The sequence below is a fragment of the Anomaloglossus baeobatrachus genome, chromosome 3, assembly GCF_048569485.1.
Source record: "Anomaloglossus baeobatrachus isolate aAnoBae1 chromosome 3, aAnoBae1.hap1, whole genome shotgun sequence".
Classification (NCBI taxonomy): Eukaryota; Metazoa; Chordata; class Amphibia; order Anura; family Aromobatidae; genus Anomaloglossus; species Anomaloglossus baeobatrachus.
The window spans coordinates 171,797,767-171,820,243 of NC_134355.1; the positions used below are offsets into that span (position 1 = coordinate 171,797,767).

General features: G+C 49.1%; 1 protein-coding gene across 1 annotated transcript in view; it reads right to left on the reverse strand.

Annotated features, from left to right (window-relative positions):
- Nucleotides 1–22,477, reverse strand: part of BUB1 (BUB1 mitotic checkpoint serine/threonine kinase) — a 228,455-nt gene that overhangs the window by 158,892 nt on the left and 47,086 nt on the right. The window contains exons 5-6 of the mRNA XM_075339584.1: nucleotides 4,420–4,610; nucleotides 3,619–3,761 (exon numbers count right to left, since the gene is read on the reverse strand). Coding sequence (XP_075195699.1) covers nucleotides 3,619–3,761; nucleotides 4,420–4,610 — 334 coding nt within the window. The remainder of the gene's footprint in view (nucleotides 1–3,618; nucleotides 3,762–4,419; nucleotides 4,611–22,477) is intronic.

Consider the following 22,477-nt stretch of genomic DNA (forward strand, 5'->3'; position numbering starts at 1 on the left):
AGCTGAAACCCAGGCTATTTATGCGTATGATATGGATTGGCAATAGGTGTGGTTGGGGAGGGTTCACAAACGAAAAACTACTAACAAATAAGAAATAACGTTTGGAACACCATTCTAAGTCCGAACTGGGTGCAAAAACCTAAAAAAACATGGTGTTCCAAACGTTATTCCTTATTTGTTAGTAGTTTTTCGTTTGTGAATCCTCCCCAACCACACCTATTGCCAATCCATATCATACGCATATATAGCCTGGGTCTCAGCTTCCCATACACGCTAAGTTTTTTTAACGGCATGAGAGGACACACACAAGCTAGGGACCCCAACGTAGAGAAATACTTTGGCGTAGTGTTGGGGCTCTATTGCATTGATCAATTCAGTAGCTAAATTTCTCTTGATTCATATATTCATGGCAGTAATGCAGATTCCATTATTCACATTTTCACTCTTGCATATAGCTATTGGATTTTTCAAGTCAGTATTCACACAGCAGTTTCTGCTATTCCATGTATTCCCCTTCCATAGTCACTGGTGTGCATACCTTATCTCCCCATAGTGATGTTTTTTAGGTTTTTGCACCCAGTTCGGACTTAGAATGGTGTTCCAAACGTTATTCCTTATTTGATTTATTTAACGACCGCACAGGATCTTTACAATACACTGAAGAACTCTCGATGTTATGTAGCTCTTCCATCTGGTGACTTTTATGCCAAGTCAGAGACCAAAAATGTTTTTAGTTCATAACCCTAATTGCAAATGCTGGTAAGGGGGCACACGACCCTTTCCTACTATCAACAATTCTTAGAAAGTTATAAAATTAGGGACAATAGGACGTTCCTGAAGTTCATGGAAATGGGTTAATTGTTAACTAAGAAATCCTGGATCAACTACTATAGTGGACATTATTGGAATTGGAAAAACTGGTTACGTCATAGGCAAACAACATATCGCTCTTTAGAAAGGTGAAGCTGGGATTGGTAGAGCTATAAAAATGACAGTATGTGACATAACCAAAAAAAAGAAAATCAAGAGAAAAAAAATTAAGCTCCCCACGGCCTCTTAATCATAAAACCAGGGAACAGTATTGCTGATGGAGCTCAGCACTGCATAAGAAAAGGGACGATTTTCAGCACTACCATCCATTAGGATTGATGAAATATACCTTATTTAGTCCATTAAGGTCCTGTCCACACGTGTTTTTTTTCTTGCTTTTTAAACTGCACCGTGTCAATGACAAAATGCATGCGTTTTGCTTCCCCAGCAAAGTCTATGAGAAATCAGAATTTCCATGTGCACGGTGTTTTGTTTTTTTTTAGGCAGGGTTCTGTTTGACGAATATTTGTCAAAATCGTTCCCTAAGAAAGGCAGCATGTCACTTCATTGCGTTTTAGTTGCATTTTCCACCCCATTGACTTCTCAGTCTCAAAACGCACTGATTAAAACGCGGAAAACACGCATCGAAAATGCACCAAAAACGCATGCGTTTTTACAGGGTTTTTTTTGTCAAACAGTGTTTACATTGTCAAAACGCTGCAGTTTAGTTGTCAAGCCAGAAAACAGACGTGTGGACATAGCCTAAATCAGAAGGTAATAAAAGAGGGAAGAATAAAAAAACTGACATGTTTCTGGTGCACTGGGCAAAAGGAATCTGCCACCAGGTTTTTGCCACCTAATCTGAGAGCAGCATAATGTAGAGACAGAGAACCTGATTCCAGTGATGTGTCACTTACTGGGCTGCTCAGTGTAGCTTTGATAAAAATCACTGCTTAATCAGCAGTAAATCATCATTAGAGGACTACTTTGTGTGCTGCCTGGTTGTCCAGCAAATTCATGAGCTCTGTGTAACTGCTGCAGAAATATAGAAAATATTGGATTTTATGAAAATGACAGCAAACAGCTCAGTAAGTGACATGTCGCTGGAAACAGGGTCTCTGCCTCAACATTATGCTGCTCTCAGATGGGGGAGGAAAACCCTGGTGACTTGCTCCCTTTTAGGGTGCCCAGTTCTCCAGAAACCCACCAGTTTTTTAAATTTTCCCTGTTGTCACTGTGGCGCCCCTGACCTGGTCAGGCACCACTGAGTACTGCACCCATGCTGGGGACAGTACAACACAGGTAATCCAGAAGGCTGACTGGGGTGTGGTACACAGGCGCATAGTGATCAGGTCTCACACATGTACCCATGAGAGGACCCCTGGGGATCCCAGGAGGGGGAAAAGCCCTCACCTTCACTGGAATAGTGGAGGGGGCCAAAAGCCTCCATCTCCTCTCAAGGGGTGTGGTAAGAGAATCTGGTTGCTAGGTGGTGTAGGCAAGAACAGGAGAGGAGGGGCAGTGAGCCAGAACAGTGTAGAGTCCAGGGAGCTCGAGTGAGGAGCAGATCCCTGGGGCTGTGCAGTCTGACAGCGCCCGCGCAGTGGCTACTGACGGGGGAGAACGGTCAACTAGGAGGGCTACCCGAAATCCATCTTCAGCTAAAGAGAGAGCACGGAGTGGGAAGTAAGGAGACTGCTAGAGAGTACCAGGCCCAAACGGGCGGCAGATCCCGAAGCGGAGATAGATCCAGCTTTCTTTTGCTAAACCTGCCGGTGTGGGGCTCTCAAAGCCCACGCCACAACACTACAAAAGCCGCAGCCACGTAGCCACAGTTAGGGCCCATAGGTCACAGGAGGCAAGCAGCTGGAGTGGCCTGGTCCAGGCGACAAGCAAACGGCAACCGAAGGGGAGAGAGGCTGCAGCATCTTCCCTGGGTGACCCCCATAGGGACTCAAAGTCGGGGTTACCCCAAACCACCAAGGGCTAAGGAAGGCGAGTTAGTAGTCACCCTCACAAGTCAGCCTGAAGGACATCTGGTTCCCACTTGGTTCATCCCAGCTACGCCCGGGTCACTCACCCTGCCATCAACTGTGAGTAAAAACCCTGAAAGACATCCTGCCTGTGTTGAGTCATTCTGCGCCTTGTAGTTCTACACATCTACACAGGGCCCTGGGGCTTGCCTCACTCTCAGGGGGCTATTCCAACTAACTGCACTCACCATCAGCCCCAGGCGTCCCTCAACCTGCAGTGGCGGTCCCCCCCCCACTGACCGCAATACTGAGAGTGGCGTCACGACAAGAAGAAGATCTCCTACCTGTGACAGATCCAGCCGAGTGGAGTCCCTGAAGGTAATGCACCGACACAGCGTTTGCGGGGCACCACATCACCTTCTGTTTTAAATGACTACAGTATATTTTTATCAATCCTACCAGACAGAAGGCTTCCCTTTTCATATACATCACATTACCGTAATATTACATTTATCATTGTATTGGTCTCGACTTTACCCCTGACCCACTAAATACCAAGATGGTGCTGCAGAGACATATGCACATTTATTGCTATTTATTCCACTTAGGTTACTAATGATTGCTAGTGGTAGATAGATGAGAACGATCACTCATTATCAGTTTACTGCGGGACGAAAAGGAAAAAAAATAAAAAAAAATGGTCAAAAGCAGACAGACATTTTCATAAAAAGTGTGGAAACCATTATACAAATGTTAGGACTATGAAGTGAAGATTAGAGAAGGTAAGTAGAGGCGACACTATAACAAAGTAGTAGTATATCCCAACCACACTCACCGGATGATTCTTCTCTGGAGAGGACGGACGCGTGGATCCCTGTACGTTTAGCAGATTGTTTAGCTGCTCCATCTTTTCTTTTAGCATATGCTCATGGAGCATAGCTTCATCTTTAAACTTCATATATTTCTTTTCTTCATCGCCTGATAACAAATACATGAAACGTTCATTAAATCTACTCACCTGATAAAAGCCAAGGAAACATAAAACAGATCCGTGCAGTTATGTCTGAATTATACATCTACAGATCTGTTACAAGGCTGTCACAAGGGCTCTGGGAAACTTAAAGGAATTGTCCATTGCTAGGATATTGAAGCCGTAACTATCAGATTGGTGAGGGCCCAACACACAGCACTCCCACTGATCAGCATGTAAATGGTGTATAGCACAGCTCCAGCACACTTTTTAGTGGCTGTTAGGTATGGGATCTTAGCTCCAAAGAAAACTCCACCAGGACAAGGTAAACATGCATTTATCAGGTTGAAACCTCTTTTGGATAATCTTGAAAAACGGATGGATGACAGTTTTGCCTTTATTAAACAATTAGGTATCCACAATTGACGTGAGGGCTCCTTCATAACGATCACCCAAAATAATGAGTATCCCAGCGACCATACACCACTCTTGCCCTTCCATGCCAAGTGGCATTTCCAATTACTGTAATACTCAACTTTTACAGCCCATGCCAAACTTTCTCTGATTTGATGTGCAATTATTCCAGTTGCATAGCTGACATAATGTGTGTGACTGCAGCAGAGGATAAGTCGCACACAGTTCGTGATATATTATGTCAAAACTTACCCCACAGTTGTATCTTCTTCCGCTGCTCATGTTTCTTTATGTAGACAATCGCCCTATATTCTTCTATTGACATCTCAGAATCCCCACAGACAAGCTTGTCCTTACAATACATGGGAACTTGCTTCATTTCTGTAGATGACGGAGCAGACTGAGGAACCACAGCTGACTTAGAAATAGTTACATACTTGTTCCTGCACAAAAAAAACCAAAACAAAAACCCATAACTACATTCTTATTCGATTAAAGTGCGTGACCTGCAATTTTTTTTCCCTTCACAATTTTCTAGATTTTTTTTGTTTGTATATTGCAAGGAATTAAACTACAGTATTACAATTAAAATCAGATGCTCCTCACAGCCCAGCATCTCTCCTGCTTGTGCGCTCTGCAGTGACTGAGGAGGGAGCAGGGAGATGCTGGGCTGTGACACCGGGCTGTGCTGAGCAGTGAAACTCCGCCCACAGCTCAGCATCTCTCCTGCTTGTGCGCTCTGCAGTGACGGAGGAGGGAGCAGGGAGATGCTGGGCTGTGACACCGGGCTGTGCTGAGCAGTGAAACTCCGCCCACAGCTCAGCATCTCTCCTGCTTGTGCGCTCTGCAGTGACGGAGGAGGGAGCAGGGAGATGCTGGGCTGTGACACCGGGCTGTGCTGAGCAGTGAAACTCCGCCCACAGCTCAGCATCTCTCCTGCTTGTGCGCTCTGCAGTGACGGAGGAGGGAGCAGGGAGATGCTGGGCTGTGACACCGGGCTGTGCTGAGCAGTGAAACTCCGCCCACAGCCCAGTGTCACAGAGACGAAGGCCGGCCTCAGTGATGTCAGGTGAGCAGGAAGTTGATGTGACATCAGGCGATGGGGGAAGAGCAGTCTTCAATAGCGCCTCTCACAGGCACCATCGGCAACACAAGGTATGAGAGAGAAACCTTGTTTCTCAACATAATATCGATGTGGCCAATAATGAGTATGGGTGAACCACCTCTAATATAATTTTAAAATAGAAGTGATATTTAGCCATCACCTGCTTCTAAAAGCCGCATGTGGAGCAGCGCTCCACCAACAGATGTTAAATGCTGCTGTCAATCTCTGACAGCAGCATTAAACGTGCGTCATCAGGGGAGTGCGCTGTTCTAACCCCTCATCGGCACATCAATGGATTGTCATAACAGCCAGGGGTCTGATGAAAACCCGTGTCTCATCACAGAATTTCTGTTAAAACTAGCCCTTGGCTGGTATTCATAGGAGACGGATTTCAGATATATAGAGCAATGTTAATGCATTTCAGTATATAGCACAAGCTAAAGTACATCACAGGGTCAATTCCTCTTACGGGACTTTTAAAAAGTGAAAAGGGGGGGGGGGGGAATACAACAACATAAAGTTGAAATCACCACCCTTATATCGTATTGAAAAATTTAAAACAAAAAAAAAAAAAAAAACAAACCACCATTGGTATCGCTATAATCGTAAAAGTCAAATCAAAATATGAATTAAAATCAAATTCATTGGTATACAGCGCACCAAAAAGGCTCTCAAAGTCACAACTTTTAAAATAACTTTCTGGGTGGTTTTTATGGGATGTGGGCATGGAGAGCAGTGAATATTCATTTTGTTTAATTGCGGACTCGTGTTCACCCCAGCCGTTGTCTTCTTGCAGCGGTGACTGTGCTCCTGCCTCCTGTGACCGGCTCCACCAGCGCCGCTCTGTTTGTTAGGATGGGTCAAGTAATGTGCTTAGTGCATGCTTGTTTCCACTCACTTTTTAATTCATTAAACCTATTAAGAGTAACTTTTATTAAATTGACAAAAAAATTTAAAAACTGAGCCCTTAGAATGTGAACTTGTGAGTTCCATGATCACTGGAACATGGTCTGAGATGGCAATATCAATTGACAGTTACCAACAAAGATAGGAGAGAATTAGAAGTCAATATCTATGCGAGGTCGATCAATTGGTAGGTGGATAAAGCCGGGAGGTAGTAAGGTAAGGGTGCCTGCAGATACCTCTCCGGTCCTCCCTTACGGATACTGCAGAGGCGAAATCTCCTTCCACAATTTTATTAGGAGTAAGGTCCATTAGTATTCTACTTTCCAACTGAGTAAAGAAAGCTTATCCATACAGGTTATCCAGAGACATAGCGCCACCTGGTGTAAATCATGTCAAATGTATCACGCTGCCTGCACTATTGTATTGCTCATCATTTAGTTGGTATGCAAAGATTTGTTAATTAAAGCCATATGTCAGGATTTAGGACCTTCATTAGTTTTTGAAGGGTTTTTAATCTCTTAATATTCCAGGGGACAAGGAGATAAAACAGTTATAAAGGGATAGAGCTGTAAGAAAGTATTTGGATATATATGGGAATCTGACTGCGACGAGGACACAAGAGGCGATACATCTCTCAGTATGACGGCTAAGGCTTCCTTCACAGATCAGTTTTTTGCCATCAGGCACAATCCAGCGAATTGTGAATAAAATGGCTCCAGCGTCTGATCCATTTTTTTCCTCAGACTTATATTCGCGCCGGAATGTGCAGCATGGCCTCGCGTTTCATCCGGCATGCGCCAGATCCTGCAAAAATTGTCTGTGCAGCCACCGGAAGCAACGTCTAAAAGAACGTATTTTGGGACCGGCGAAAAAACGGAAGGCTTTTTTTTTTTTTTTTGTCCAATGGAAGCCTATGGGCGCTGGATCCTTCATCCGTCAATTGATGGAATCAGGCGACGGATCTGTTTTTTGTTTCTAGCATGCCCAGTCATTGTGAAATTTCACTTCTGGTAAAAAAAAAACAAAAAAAAACAAAACACACACACTCGCTCTGTTGGTCGGTCTCTCCCTCTCATACTCACCAATCACCGGCGCTGCACAGCTGTCACACTGCTCCAGCGGCTTCTGCAAGTGCCGGCCACTCATCATTCCATCTCGTATTCACGGCTTCCCCCGTCCACCTGCGCCTATGATTGGTTGCAGTGAAACAGCTGTCACTCAGCTTGGGAGCTTGTCTGACTGCAACCAATCACAGCCGCCAGTGTGCGGGTCTATATCTTGCAGTAAAATATATTTTAAAAAAAAAACAAAAAAAAACAAAAACACGTTGCGCGGTCCGGTATTCTTAGGCTGGGGAGCCCCACATTATGGGGAGTCCCCCAGCCTAAAAATATCAGCCAGCAGCCGCCCGGAAATGCCGCTTCCATTAGATGCAACAGTCCCTAGACTCTACCCGGCTTATCCCGACTGCCCTTAACCGGTGGCAATCAGGGTGGCAATCAGGGTAATAAGGAGTTTACGTCAGCCTTTAGCTGCCACTAAGTCCTAGCTCAGTGATGGCAGGTGTCTATGAGACACCCCCTCATCACTAAACTGAAGTGAAAGTAAATGAACACAAACACCGAAGAATTCTTTATTTGAAATAAAAGACAAAGAAGGGAATTTTGTTTACTTACCGTAAATTCCTTTTCTTCTAGCTCCAATTGGGAGACCCAGACAATTGGGTGTATAGCTTCTGCCTCCGGAGGCCACACAAAGTATTACACTTAAAAGTGTAAAGCCCCTCCCCTTCTGCCTATACACCCCCCGTGCATCACGGGTTCCTCAGTTTTAGTGCAAAAGCAAGAAGGAGGAAAGCAAATAAATTGGTTTAAAGTAACTTCAATCCGAAGAAATTTCGGAGAACTGAAACCATTCAACATGAACAACATGTGTACACGAAAAAACAACAGCCCGAAGGGAACAGGGCGGGTGCTGGGTCTCCCAATTGGAGCTAGAAGAAAAGGAATTTACGGTAAGTAAACAAAATTCCCTTCTTCTTTGTCGCTCCATTGGGAGACCCAGACAATTGGGACGTCCAAAAGCTGTCCCTGGGTGGGTAAAATAATACCTCGTAATAGAGCCGTAAAACGGCCCGTTCCTACAGGTGGGCAACCGCCGCCTGAAGGACTCGTCTACCTAGGCTGGCATCCGCCGAAGCATAGGTATGCACCTGATAGTGTTTGGTGAAAGTGTGCAGGCTCGACCAGGTAGCCGCCTGGCACACCTGCTGAGCCGTAGCCTGGTGCCGTAAAGCCCAGGACGCACCCACGGCTCTGGTAGAATGGGCCTTTAGCCCTGAGGGAACCGGAAGTCCAGAAGAACGGTAGGCTTCGAGAATTGGTTCCTTGATCCACCGAGCCAGGGTGGATTTGGAAGCCTGTGACCCCTTACGCTGACCAGCGACAAGGACAAAGAGTGCCTCCGAGCGGCGCAGGGGCGTCGTACGGGAATGTAGATTCTGAGCGCTCTCACCAGATCTAACAAATGCAAATCCCTTTCACATTGATGAACTGGATGAGGACAAAAAGAAGGTAAGGAGATATCCTGATTGAGATGAAAGGGGGATACCACCTTAGGAAGGAATTCCGGAACCGGGCGCAGCACCACCTTGTCCTGGTGAAACACCAGGAAAGGAGCCTTGCATGACAACGCTGCTAGCTCAGACACTCTCCGAAGTGATGTGACTGCTACTAGGAAGACCACCTTCTGCGAAAGGCGAGAAAGAGAAATATCCTTCAAAGGCTCAAAAGGTGCCTTCTGAAGGGCCATCAGAACCCTGTTCAGATCCCAGGGTTCTAACGGCCGCCTGTAAGGAGGGACAATGTGACAAACCCCCTGCAGGAACGTGCGTACCTGAGAAAGCCTGGCAAGACGCTTCTGAAAGAACACAGAGAGCGCTGAGACTTGTCCCTTAAGGGAGCCGAGCGACAAACCTTTTTCCAATCCTGATTGAAGAAAGGAAAGAAAAGTGGGCAATGCAAATGGCCAGGGAGAAAATCCCTGATCAGAGCACCAAGATAGGAATATCTTCCACGTCCTGTGGTAGATCTTGGCAGACGTTGGTTTCCTAGCCTGTCTCATAGTGGCAATGACGTCTTGAGATAATCCTGAAGACGCTAGGATCCAGGACTCAATGGCCACACAGTCAGGTTGAGGGCCGCAGAATTCAGATGGAAAAACGGCCCTTGAGACAGTAAGTCTGGACGGTCTGGTAGTGCCCACGGTTGGCCCACCGTGAGATGCCACAGATCCGGGTACCACGACCTCCTCGGCCAGTCTGGAGCGACGAGGATGGCGCGGCGGCAGTCGGCCCTGATCTTGCGTAACACTCTGGGCAACAGTGCCAGAGGTGGAAACACGTAAGGGAGATGAAACTGCGACCAATCCTGAACTAAGGCGTCTGCCGCCAGAGCTCTGTGATCGTGAGATCGTGCCATTAATGCCGTGACCTTGTTGTTGTGCCGGGACGCCATTAGGTCGACGTCCGGCATCCCCCAGCGGCAACAGATCTCCTGAAACACGTCCGGGTGAAGGGACCATTCCCCTGCGTCCATGCCCTGGCGACTGAGAAAGTCTGCTTCCCAGTTTTCTACGCCCGGGATGTGAACTGCGGATATGGTGGAGGCCGTGGCTTCCACCCACATCAAAATCCGCCGGACTTCCTGGAAGGCTTGCCGACTGCGTGTTCCGCCTTGGTGGTTGATGTAAGCCACCGCTGTGGAGTTGTCCGACTGAATTCGGATCTGCTTGCCTTCCAGCCACTGCTGGAACGCTTTTAGGGCAAGATACACTGCCCTGATCTCCAGAACATTGATCTGAAGGGAGGACTCTTGCTGAGTCCACGTACCCTGAGCCCTGTGGTGGAGAAAGACTGCTCCCCACCCTGACAGACTCGCGTCTGTCGTGACCACCGCCCAGGATGGGGGTAGGAAGGATTTCCCCTTCGATAATGAAGTGGGAAGAAGCCACCACCGAAGGGAAGCTTTGGCTGCCTGAGAGAGGGAGACGTTCCTGTCGAGGGACGTCGACTTCCTGTCCCATTTGCGTAGGATGTCCCATTGAAGAGGACGCAGGTGAAACTGCGCGAAAGGGACTGCCTCCATTGCTGCCACCATCTTCCCTAGGAAGTGCATGAGGCGCCTCAAGGGGTGTGACTGACCTTGAAGGAGAGATTGCAACCCTGTCTGCAGTGACCACTGTTTGTTCAGCGGGAGCATCACCATCGCTGAGAGGGTATGAAACTCCATGCCAAGATATGTCAGCGATTGGGCCGGTGTCAGATTTGACTTTGGAAAATTGATCCACCCGAAACTCTGGAGAGTCTCCAGAGTAGCGTTGAGGCTGTGTTGGCATGCCTCTTGAGAGGGTGCCTTGACCAGCAGATCGTCTAAGTAAGGGATCACCGAGTGACCCTGAGAGTGGAGGACCGCAACTACTGTAGCCATGACCTTGGTGAAAACCCGTGGGGCTGTCGCCAGGCCGAACGGCAGTGCCGCGAACTGAAGGTGTTCGTCTCCTATGGCGAAGCGCAGGAAGCGCTGATGCTCTGGAGCAATCGGTACGTGGAGATAAGCATCTTTGATATCGATCGATGCAAGGAAATCTCCTTGGGACATTGAGGCGATGACGGAGCGGAGGGATTCCATCCGGAACCGCCTGGTCTTTACGTGTTTGTTGAGCAGTTTTAGGTCCAGGACAGGACGGAAAGACCCGTCCTTCTTTGGAACCACAAACAGGTTGGAGTAAAAACCGTGACCCTGTTGCTGAAGAGGAACCGGGACCACCACTCCTTCTGCCTTCAGAGTGCCCACCACCTGCAGAAGAGCATCGGCTCGCTCGGGAGGCAGAGATGTTCTGAAGAATCGAGTCGGAGGACGAGAGCTGAACTCTATCCTGTAACCGTGAGACAGAATGTCTCTCACCCAACGGTCTTTTACCTGTGGCAGCCAGGTGTCGCAAAAGCGGGAGAGCCTGCCACCGACCGAGGATGCGGTGTGAGGAGGCCGTAAGTCATGAGGAAGCCGCCTTGGTAGCGGCACCTCCGGCGGTCTTTTTAGGACGTGACTTAGACCGCCATGAATCGGAGTTCCTCTGATCCTTCTGATGCCTTTTGGACGAGGAAAATTGGGACCTGCCCGCGCCCCGAAAGGACCGAAACCTCGACTGTCCCCTCCTCTGTTGGGGTATGTTTGGTTTGGCCTGGGGTAAGGATGTATGCTTTCCCTTGGATTGTTTGATGATTTCATCCAATCGCTCACCAAACAAACGGTCGCCAGAAAATGGCAAACTGGTTAAGCACTTTTTGGAAGCCGAATCTGCCTTCCATTCCCGTAGCCACAAGGCCCTGCGTATTGCCACCGAATTGTCGGCTGCAACCGCCGTACGGCTCGCAGAGTCCAGGACAGCATTAATAGCGTAGGACGCAAATGCCGACGTTTGAGAGGTTATGGACGCCACTTGCGGCGCAGACGTACGTGTGACTGCGTCAATCTGCGCTTGACCCGCTGAGATAGCTTGGAGTGCCCATACGGCTGCGAATGCTGGAGCAAAAGACGTGCCGATAGCTTCATAGATGGATTTCAACCAGAGCTCCATCTGTCTGTCAGTGGCATCTTTGAGTGAAGCCCCATCTTCAACTGCAACTATGGATCTAGCCGCCAGTCTGGAGATTGGAGGATCCACCATGGGACACTGAGTCCAGCCCTTGACCACGTCAGGGGGGAAGGGATAACGTGTATCCTTAAGGCGCTTGGAAAAACGCTTATCTGGACAAGCTCAGTGTTTCTGGACTGCCTCTCTGAAGTCAGAGTGGTCCAGAAATATACTCGTTGTACGCTTGGGAAACCTGAAACGGAATTTCTCCTGCTGAGAAGTTGACTCCTCCACTGGAGGAGCTGAGGGAGAAATATCCAACATTTGATTGATGGACGCGATAAGATCATTCACTATGGCGTCCCCATCAGGAGTATCAAGGTTGAGAGCGGCCTCAGGATCAGAATCCTGATCCGCTACCTCCGCTTCATCATACAGAGAGTCCTCCCGCTGAGACCCTGAACAATGTGATGATGTCGAGGGAATTTCCCAGCGAGCTCGCTTAGGCGGTCTGGGGCTGCGGTCCGTGTCAGAGACCTCACCCTGGGATCTATGAGACACCCCGGGAGGACATTGTTGCTCCAACTGAGGGGGACCAGGGTGCAATGATTCCACAGTGCCCATGGTCTGAGATACCGGTCTGGACTGCAAGGCTTCTAGTATCTTAGCCATAGTCTCAGAAAGTCTATCAGTAAAAACTGTAAACTCCGTCCCCGTCACCTGGACAGTGTTAGCAGGTGGTTCCCACTGAGCCACCCTTAGCAGAGGCTCCGGCTGAGTAAGTGCCACAGGGGCCGAGCATTGCACACAATGAGGGTCAGTGGAACCTGCCGGTAGTATAGCCGTACATGCGGCGCAGGCAGCATAGTAAGCCTGTGCTTTGGCACCCTTGCTTTTTGCGGACGACATGCTGTTGTCTCCTCTGAGCAATCCAGGAGGGTATATAGCCAAAAATCAACCGTGCACCATACAGTGTAAAGTATAGCCTATAATCATATAATCTATATGTACACTTCTGCACTAGTGGGGCCAGCACCTCAGGTGCTGCTTACCGCCCGCTCAAAGCGGTTGTGTGGTCACCAGAATCCCTGCCTGGGTCTCCCAGAGCTTGTCTCCCCTCTCCAGCGTCAGAAGAGCTGACAGGAATGGCTGCCGGTGTCCTGAGGAGAGGAGGGGGCCGTGGGCGTGCCCTAAAAAGTGCGGGAATCTGGTGCCCCACTGTGCACAGTGAGGGGGGTGGAGTATGCAAAGCATGTTCCAGCCCTCAGTGCTGACGTCCTGTACAGCGTCCCGCCCTTCCCCTGACTGGCAGGCCTGGGGGCGGGAAAAGAGTGAGACTAGGCCGCAAAAGCCGGGGACTAAAGTTATAAGCGCGGCCGGCGTATAAGCGCGGTCGGCGCGGTAGTCCCCGGCGTACTAACACTCCCAGCCGCGCTGCAGTGTGAAATGGCAGCGCGCGGTCAGCGCGGTAGTCCCCAGTAAACTAACACACCCAGCCACGCTGCAGTGTGTGATGGCACAAGCGCGGTCAGCGCCGCGGTCCCCGGCGCACTAACACACCCAGCAATGCTGGAGTGTTTCTGTGCGCGGTCCCCACGGGGACACAGAGTACCTTAAAGTAGCAGGGCCTTGTCCCTGACGATACTCGGCTCCTTGTCCAGCAGAGTCCCCAGGGGCTGTGGATGGAGCACGGTCTCAGTGCCTGGAGACCGATTAGGATCCCACTTCACCCAGAGCCCTAAAGGGATGGGGAAGGAAAACAGCATGTGGGCTCCAGCCTCCGTACCCGCAATGGATACCTCAACCTTAACAACACCGCCGACAAGAGTGGGGTGAGAAGGGAGCATGCTGGGGGCCCTGTTATGGGCCCGCTTTTCTTCCATCCGACATAGTCAGCAGCTGCTGCTGACTAAGCTGTGGAGCTATGCGTGGATGTCTGTCCTCCTTCGCACAAAGCATGAAAACTGAGGAACCCGTGATGCACGGGGGGTGTATAGGCAGAAGGGGAGGGGCTTTACACTTTTAAGTGTAATACTTTGTGTGGCCTCCGGAGGCAGAAGCTATACACCCAATTGTCTGGGTCTCCCAATGGAGCGACAAAGAAATCAACCCTCTTTCACCACTTTATTAATCCCCAAATACACCTCCAGGTCTGATGTAATCCACACGAAGTCCCACGACTCTTTCATCTCTGCTACATTGGAAGCTGACAGGTGCGGCAGTAGAACACTGCCGGTCGCTGTGAGCTCCACAGAGCAACTGAAGTGAGTCGCGCTGTCAGCGGTGACGTCACTCAGGTTACTCGCGACCACTGCTACAACAGATCAGTTTTGTTTTTTTGCTTTTTTATTTTTTTAACGGATCCGTCCCATTAGTTTTGCCACAACTGCGACGCATGCGTTGCATCAGGCACAAACTGGATTGTGCCGTATGGCAAAAAACTGATATGTGAAAGTAGCCTAACACGATAAAGATGCCAAAAAGCAAACACCAGTCCACAATACATGCAGTCAATAGACAGAAAACACAAGTAGTTTTCCAAACAAGAGTAGAAGTATGAAATTTCCTTGAGATAAAGAGCTTTCTCCCCCATGCACATCTAATTGGAGCAAGTATCAGATTCTCAATATACAATAATACAGTAAAGCATAGGAATTGTTAAAGCTGAAGTTGCTACAAAGTCATGGCCGAAAGTGTGGGCCCCCTAGAAATTGTTCCAGGAAATTACCGCATTTTTCGCTTTCTACGACGCACTTTTGTTCCCCCAAATTTTGGGGGAAAGTAGGGGGTGCGTCTTATAAACCGAATATATGGGGGGTGTACATACATACACATACATATATTATATATACATACACACACACAAACACTGCAGGGTCCGCTCTGGAGCGGTGCTGGGGGCAGGTGACAGCTGCGAGCGGCAGCGTTTGATCTCCTGCTCCCGCTCATATAATATGCACAGCCGCTGTACAGCAGTGTGGTGCTGAAACTGCATCACGCTGAGGGGCTGGGGCAGCGGGGCATATTATATCTGCCTGCGCCCTCCTTTGATCGCACATGATCCCCCCTGTGTTAGATATGGCCCCCGTGCTGCTGCCCATAGTAAAATAAAAAAGCTTTACTTACCTCTAGCGCTGATCTCCGGTCTCCTGCTGCTGTTGTCTATAATAAGACACGCAGAGATGATATCACTCTGCGGTGCAGATCACCTGACCGGCAGCAAGAACCAGGAAGTAAGGAAGCCAGAGCTCAACTGCGAGGAGGGAGACAGAGGAGGGACAGCGCTGAGAATGTAAGGAAAGAGTGTTTTATTTTATTATGGGCAGCAGCATGGGGGCATATCTAACACAGGGGAGATGTGCCATCTATAGTGGCCATGGGCAGCACACATGGGGGGCATATCTAACACAGGGGAGATGTGCCATCTATAGTGGCCATGGGCAGCACACATGGGGGCCATATCTAACACAGGGGAGATGTGCCATCTATAGTGGCCATGGGCAGCACACATGGGGGCCATATCAAACACAGGGGAGGTGTACCATCTAGGGGCCATGGGCAGCACAGGGGGACGTGTCCCAGCACAAGGGGGCTATATTCAATATAAGGGGGCCATATCCAGATTAAGGGGGGGTAATTTTAGGTTGGGGGGCTATGAGGGACATATACCCTATATGATTTGTTAGACGACACTGGCATTATAAGATGGACCCCACTTAACATTAAAAAAAAAAATTCTTTTCCTTCATCAAATTTGGGGGTGCGTCTTATAATCAGGTGCGTCTTATAAAGCGAAAAATACGGTAAGTATTTCTCCCAGAATATTATTGCAATTACACATTTTGTTATACACGTTTATTTTCTGTGTTGTATTGGAACAACACAAAAAGGGCAAATTGGACAGAATTTCACACACAACTCAAACAAACAAAATTTGGCTGGACAAAATTATTGGCACCCACAACTTACTGTTTGGCTACACACCCTTTAGAATAAAATAACTGCAATCAATCCTATGACCTTTAACAAGCTCTTTACACCTTTCAGCTGGAATTTTGGACTACAGTGGAACCTCGCTTAAAAAGGGAACCGGTCATCACTTTTTTTTTGGCTATAAGCTGCAGCCACCACCACAGGGCTCTTATATACAGTATTCTAACATGCTGTATATAAGAGTCCAGGCCGGGGGTATAACAAACCCTTTATAATACTTACCCAACGGTCACGCTGCGGTAGAATTGGGTCACGGAGGAGTCTCCGTTGTCCGGTGCCGCCTCTTTCGGCCATCTTCGTCCTCTTTCTGAAGCCTGTATGCATGACGCGTCTACGTCATACACACTCGCCGAACCTGCGCAGGCGCACTACAATACTTTGATCTGCCCTGCTCAAGACAGATCAAAGTGCGCCTGCTCAGGACCTGAATGCCGGCGAGTGTGGATGACGTCGGACAAGTCAGAAGAAGGACGACGAAGATGGCCGAAAGAGGCGGCTCCGAACAACGGAGACGCCTCCGTGACCCAATTCCACCGCAGCGCGACCGTTAAACACTTTATAATAGTTACCTATGTAGTCACAGCGGCCTGGGCTCTTATATACAGCATGTTAGAATGCTGTATATAAGAGCCCTGTGGTGGTGGCCGCAGCTTATAGCCAAAAAAAGTGGTGTCAAGTTCCCTTTAACGAGTAACCCACTTAACGAGAATTTCGCTTAAACAAAGCTTTCTGTAAATTTGTAACCCGGTTTACGAGAAAGCTTTGCTGTACAAGCAAAATCCTCACCGCACACACTTCCAGTTCCATACATCCACCGCGCTCTGACCCGCTCTTGCAGTCCACACAAACACACACATACAGTATTATGCTCACCTTACCTTCCGTTCCATCGCCGGTCTCCTGGTTCTTGTAGTCCGCCGGCTCATTGCGACGTCCTCGCGGCGAACTACAAGACCCAGGAGGCCGGCGATGGAACGGAAGGTAAGGTGAGCATAATATGTGTACCTTCAGTTCCATCGCCAGGCTCCTGGGTCCTGTAGTTCGCTGCTCCACTCCAAGCTGTGCATCGGCAACCATAGCGACGAAGCAGGAAGTTCGGCTGTCAGACGCTACTCAAAGGCAGCGCGCTGACCAATCAGAGGCAAGCAACTCCTGTCTTTGATGTCAGCGCTCTGGCAGCGGAAGTGCCTCCCTCGTCGTTATGGTTACCCGATACACAGCCCGTACTGGTGAGCAGCAAGTCCCACGACACCGGCGATGGAATGGAAGGTAAGGTGAACAGAATATGTGCGTGTGGGTGCGTGTGGAATGGCACAATAAAAGGACCTGAAGGGGACATTTAACAAGTTGTGGAACTAATTGTCAGCATTGCAATGATTTCCTATGGGAAATCTTGCTTTGCTGAACGAGTAACTTGGTTAACAAGCACACTCCCAGAACGGATTGTTCTCGTTAACCAAGATTCCACTGTACTCTTCTTTTGCAAACTGCTCTAATATTTGAAGGGCACCTTCTCCCAACAGCAAATTTAAGATCTCTCCAAAGGGGGTCAATTGGATTTAGATCCGTATTCTTTGCTGGCCTCTTCCGAACTCTACAGTGCTTTTTTTTCCAGTAATTTCTGGTTGCTTCTTAGGGGTGCTTTACACGCTGCGACATCGCTACCGATATATCGTTGGGGTCACATCATTAGTTACGCACATCCGGCGCTGGTAGGGACATCGCAGCGTGTGACGCAAATGAGCGACGATCAACGAGCACAAAAACGTGAAAAATCGTTGCTCGTTGACACGTCGTTCATTTCCTTAATATCGCTACTGCCACAGGTATGATCATGTTCGTCGTTCCTGCAGCATCACACATCGCTCCGTGTGACACAACAGGAACGACGAACATCTCCTTACCTGCGTCCACCGGCAAAGCGGAAAGACGGAGGTGGGCGGGATGTTACGTCCCGCTCATCTCCGCCCCTCCGCTTCTATTGGCCGGCAGCTTAGTGACGCCGCAGTGACGTTTCTATGACGCCGACCGCCCCTCCCCCTTGAAGGAGGGATTGTTCAGCAGTCACAGCGACGTCGCTGACCAGGTATGTGCGTGTGATGCTGCCGTAGCGATAATGTTCGCTACGGCAGCGAGCACCAAATGTCGCGCGTACGACGGGGGCGGATACTATCGCGCTCGACATCGCTAGCGATGTCGCAGCGTGTAAAAGTACCCCTTAAATCCGTAGCGTGCGCACAGGGCCTACCATGGATTTTGCCGAGGATTTGCTGTGGAATTGCTGCACAAAATGTGTAACTTTGCTGCAGTCATTCCCCAGCAAATCCCATGAGTTTTAAAAAAATGCTTTGCGCACACTGCGTTTCATTTTATACGTGCAGACATTCCACTGTGGAATTAATGAGTATGTCACTTTTCTGCATTTTTTGCTATAGATAAATGGTAAAAATCCACGGCAAAAACGCAGGTGCGGTTTTAACCGCGGGTGCGGGATTCTTTCAGAGGGTCTGTTTTTTTTCTTAAGAAAAAGTCACTTTCTAGTGCGCACATGGCCTTAAAATGTGTTTGTGGTCATTGTCCTGCTGGAAGATCCATAACCTAGGATGCAAATCCAGTTTTCTTACACTGGGCACTACATTGCGACCCAAAAGTCTTTGGTAATTTCACATTTCATGATGCCTTGAACATAATCAAGGCACCCAGTGCTCAGAGACAGCATAACAACACCAAAACATCTTTGAACCATCACCTTATTTGACTGTAGGCACGGTGTTCTTTTCTTTGTAGGAGTCATTCCGTTTTTGATAAACAGAATGACGTGCTTTGCCAAAAAGATCTATCTTGGTCTCCTCTGTCTACAAGATGCTTTCTCAGAAGGTTTTTGGCTTAATCATATTTTGGCAACTGCAGTCTAGCTTTTTACATCTATCTGCATTGGGGTCTTTCTGGGTCTCCTGCCATAGCATTTCATTAAAATGAGGACGGATAGTTTATACTGACATTAATGCACAGAGACTGCAGGACAGCTTGAATGTCCTTGGACCTTGATTGGAGTGGCTTATCCACCATCTGGGCTATCCTGCATTGCAACCTTTCATCAATATTTCTCTGTAGTTCACATCCAGTGAGATTAGCTAAAATGCCATGGGTCCAATACTTTGATTATGTTCCGCAACGTGAACAAAAGGAACATCAATATCTCAAGATGGAATTGTAACCTTGAGATTGATATTTGTTTCAACAATTTTGATTATTAAGTCCTCAAACCGTTCTCTCTCTGTTTTCCATGTTTAGTGTGGCACACAGAGACACAATGCAAAGAGTCAACTTCTTTTTTTATTTGGTTTCCAAGGATGATTTTCATATAGCCCACACCTGTTACATGACAGAGGTAAGGTTGAACCAGCATCACGTTTGAAACAAAATTGTTTACCCACAATTTTGGAAAGGTGCCATCAATTTTGTCTTGACCATTGTTTGAGTTGCGTGTGATCTGGTATCCAATTTGCTTTATTTTGTCTGGGATTTTTTTGTGGCGTTCCAATACATACAAAAGGAAATAAACATGTGTATAAACAAAAGACATGTAATTATTATAATTTTCTGGGAGAAATAATTCATTTTATGGAACAATTTGAGGGGTGCCAACACTGTCAGCCATGACCATCTGAAGAGGTCTCTCCCGTTCAACAAAAGTTAAAACGGGGGGGGCGTGGCTAGACATGGCCGTGTAGAGACGTGCAGCTCCTGAGCTCCGCTGCAGAATTCCACGATCCACCGGCATCCCCACACCAAAATGGTGCGCACCGCTGCCAAGAAGGCCCGGTCCCGCTCTGCTGCCCGCCCGACGTCCCCACAGCCTACTATGGAGGCTTACCTCACCAGTCCGGGGAGTGAAAAATCTGGGGCCTCCATGCGTCCTGCCCAGGGACCAGATTATCCAGCTGAATCCGCCGCGGCGGCGAGCGGGACCCGGGCACCAGAGGAAACGGGAAGCACCCCAGTGCAGACCCGGAGGAATGGGACCGGAGCGATCGGGACCCCCATACCGGAGGTGGAGAGGCCTGGCGCGGCGGCGGCGCCATTCCAAGATGGCCGCCACAGCAGCTCCCCAGCCAAGACGGACCGGGTAAGCAGGCCCCAGACCCTGCAGCTGCAGCAGCTGACAAGCGGCGGCCAGGCCGCACAAGAGGGAGGGGGTGGACTATGCTTGAAACACCAGTCGCCTCTGCCCCCGATTGAAAATCCGGAGCCACAGAAGGCAATAGCTGGAGTCTGTCCAGGCCCCCCCTCCACCCCAGACTACGATCCCAATAGGGGTGGAAACACAGAGCCCGGGGTCTCACAGAGAGCTGGGGACGCTTGCCCCCAACATATGGGAGAGGAAGATGGGGAGTCCCCCACGCAGAAAGAGGAGGCTGTCATGCAAGAAGTGTTGCAGAGGGAGGAGGCAGCATCAAGCTCCCCAGCCAGATGGTCCACTGGCTCATCATGGGCAGACAGTCCCCCCGCCAAGCACCCGGCCACACCTGAGAGGCATCCCACCCTGCTTCCAGAGGGCCCTGACACTCAAATGGTACCTCACGCCCCAATCATGATCGCAACTCCGAGAGAGGGGAGACCACAAATATACAGGCCACAATCGAGCTTCCATACCTCCCATGTGGCCTTCTCGCCGACTACAGGGGGTGAGGATAGGCCGGCCTCCCTGGCGGACCTCCGGGCATTCATGCAGGCGATACCTACCAAAGAAGGGAATTTTGTTTACTTACCGTAAATTCCTTTTCTTCTAGCTCCAATTGGGAGACCCAGACAATTGGGTGTATAGCCACTGCCTCCGGAGGCCGCACAAAGTACTACACTCAAAAGTGTAAGGCCCCTCCCCTTCTGGCTATACACCCTCCCGTAGGAGTACGGATTCCTCAGTTTTAGTACCAAAGCAAGAAGGAGGAAAGCCAATAACAGTTTCAAAAAACAAATTCAATCCGATAACAAGATCGGAGAACTTAAGAAACAACATGAACAACATGTGCACCCGAAAAACGAAACCCTAAGAACAATAGGGCGGGTGCTGGGTCTCCCAATTGGAGCTAGAAGAAAAGGAATTTACGGTAAGTAAACAAAATTCCCTTCTTTTTCGCTCCTAATTGGGAGACCCAGACAATTGGGACGTCCAAAAGCAGTCCCTGGGTGGGTAAAAAGATACCTCGTGATCGGGCTGTCAGGCAGCCCTTACCTACAGGTGGGCCACCGCCGCCTGAAGGACCTGTCTACCTAGGCTGGCATCTGCCGAAGCGTAGGTATGCACTTGATAGTGTTTGGTAAACGTGTGCAGACTCGACCAGGTAGCCGCCTGGCACACCTGCTGAGCCGTAGCCTGATGCCGCAATGCCCAGGACGCACCCACGGCTCTGGTAGAATGGGCCTTCAGTCCAGATGGAATCGGAAGCCCAGCAGAACGGTATGTGTGAAGAATTGGTTCCTTGATCCACCGCGCCAGGGTGGATTTGGAAGCTTGCGATCCCTTATGCTGACCAGCGACTAGGACAAAGAGCGCATCAGAACGGCGCATAGGCGCCGTGCGAGAAATGTAAATCCTGAGTGCTCTCACCAGGTCCAACAGATGTAAACCTTTTTCAAATTGGTGAACTGGATGCGGACACAAAGATGGCAAAGTGATATCCTGATTGAGATGAAAGGAAGAAACCACCTTGGGAGAAAACTCTGGAATTGGACGCAGTACTACCTTGTCTTGGTGAAACACCAGGAAGGGAGATTTGCAAGATAACGCCGCTAGCTCGGACACTCTACGAAGAGACGTGACCGCCACAAGAAAAACCACTTTTTGTGAAAGCCGAGAAAGGGAAACCTCTTTCAAAGGCTCGAAAGGCGGCTTTTGGAGAGCAATGAGAACCTTGTTTAGATCCCAGGGTTCCAATGGCCGTCTGTAAGGAGGAACGATATGACAAACTCCTTGGAGAAACGTGCGTACTTTAGAAAGCCGTGCCAAGCGCTTCTGAAAGAATACGGATAGTGCGGAGACTTGACCCTTAAGAGAGCTAAGCGACAAACCTTTTTCCAACCCAGACTGCAGGAAGGAAAGAAAAATTGGCAATGCAAATGGCCAGGGAGAAACCCTCTGAGCCGAGCACCAAGCTAAGAATATCTTCCACGTCCTGTGATAGATCTTAGCTGAGGATGGTTTTCTAGCCTGTCTCATTGTGGCAACTACTTCATGAGATAAACCTGAGGCCGCTAGGATCCAGGACTCAATGGCCACACAGTCAGGTTCAGGGCCGCAGAATTCAGATGGAAAAACGGCCCTTGAGACAGCAAATCTGGACGGTCTGGTAGTGCCCATGGTTGGCCTACCGTGAGATGCCACAGATCCGGGTACCACGACCTTCTTGGCCAGTCTGGAGCGACGAGAATGGCTCGATGGCAGTCGGACCTGATTTTCCGGAGAACTCTGGGCAACAATGCTAGAGGTGGAAACACATAGGGTAGTCGGAATTGCGACCAATCCTGAACCAAGGCGTCTGCCGCCAGCGCTCGGTGATCGTGAGACCGTGCCATGAAAACTGGGACCTTGTTGTTGTGCCGTGACGCCATCAGATCGACGTCCGGCGTCCCCCAGCGGCAACAGATCTGCTGAAACACGTCCGGGTGAAG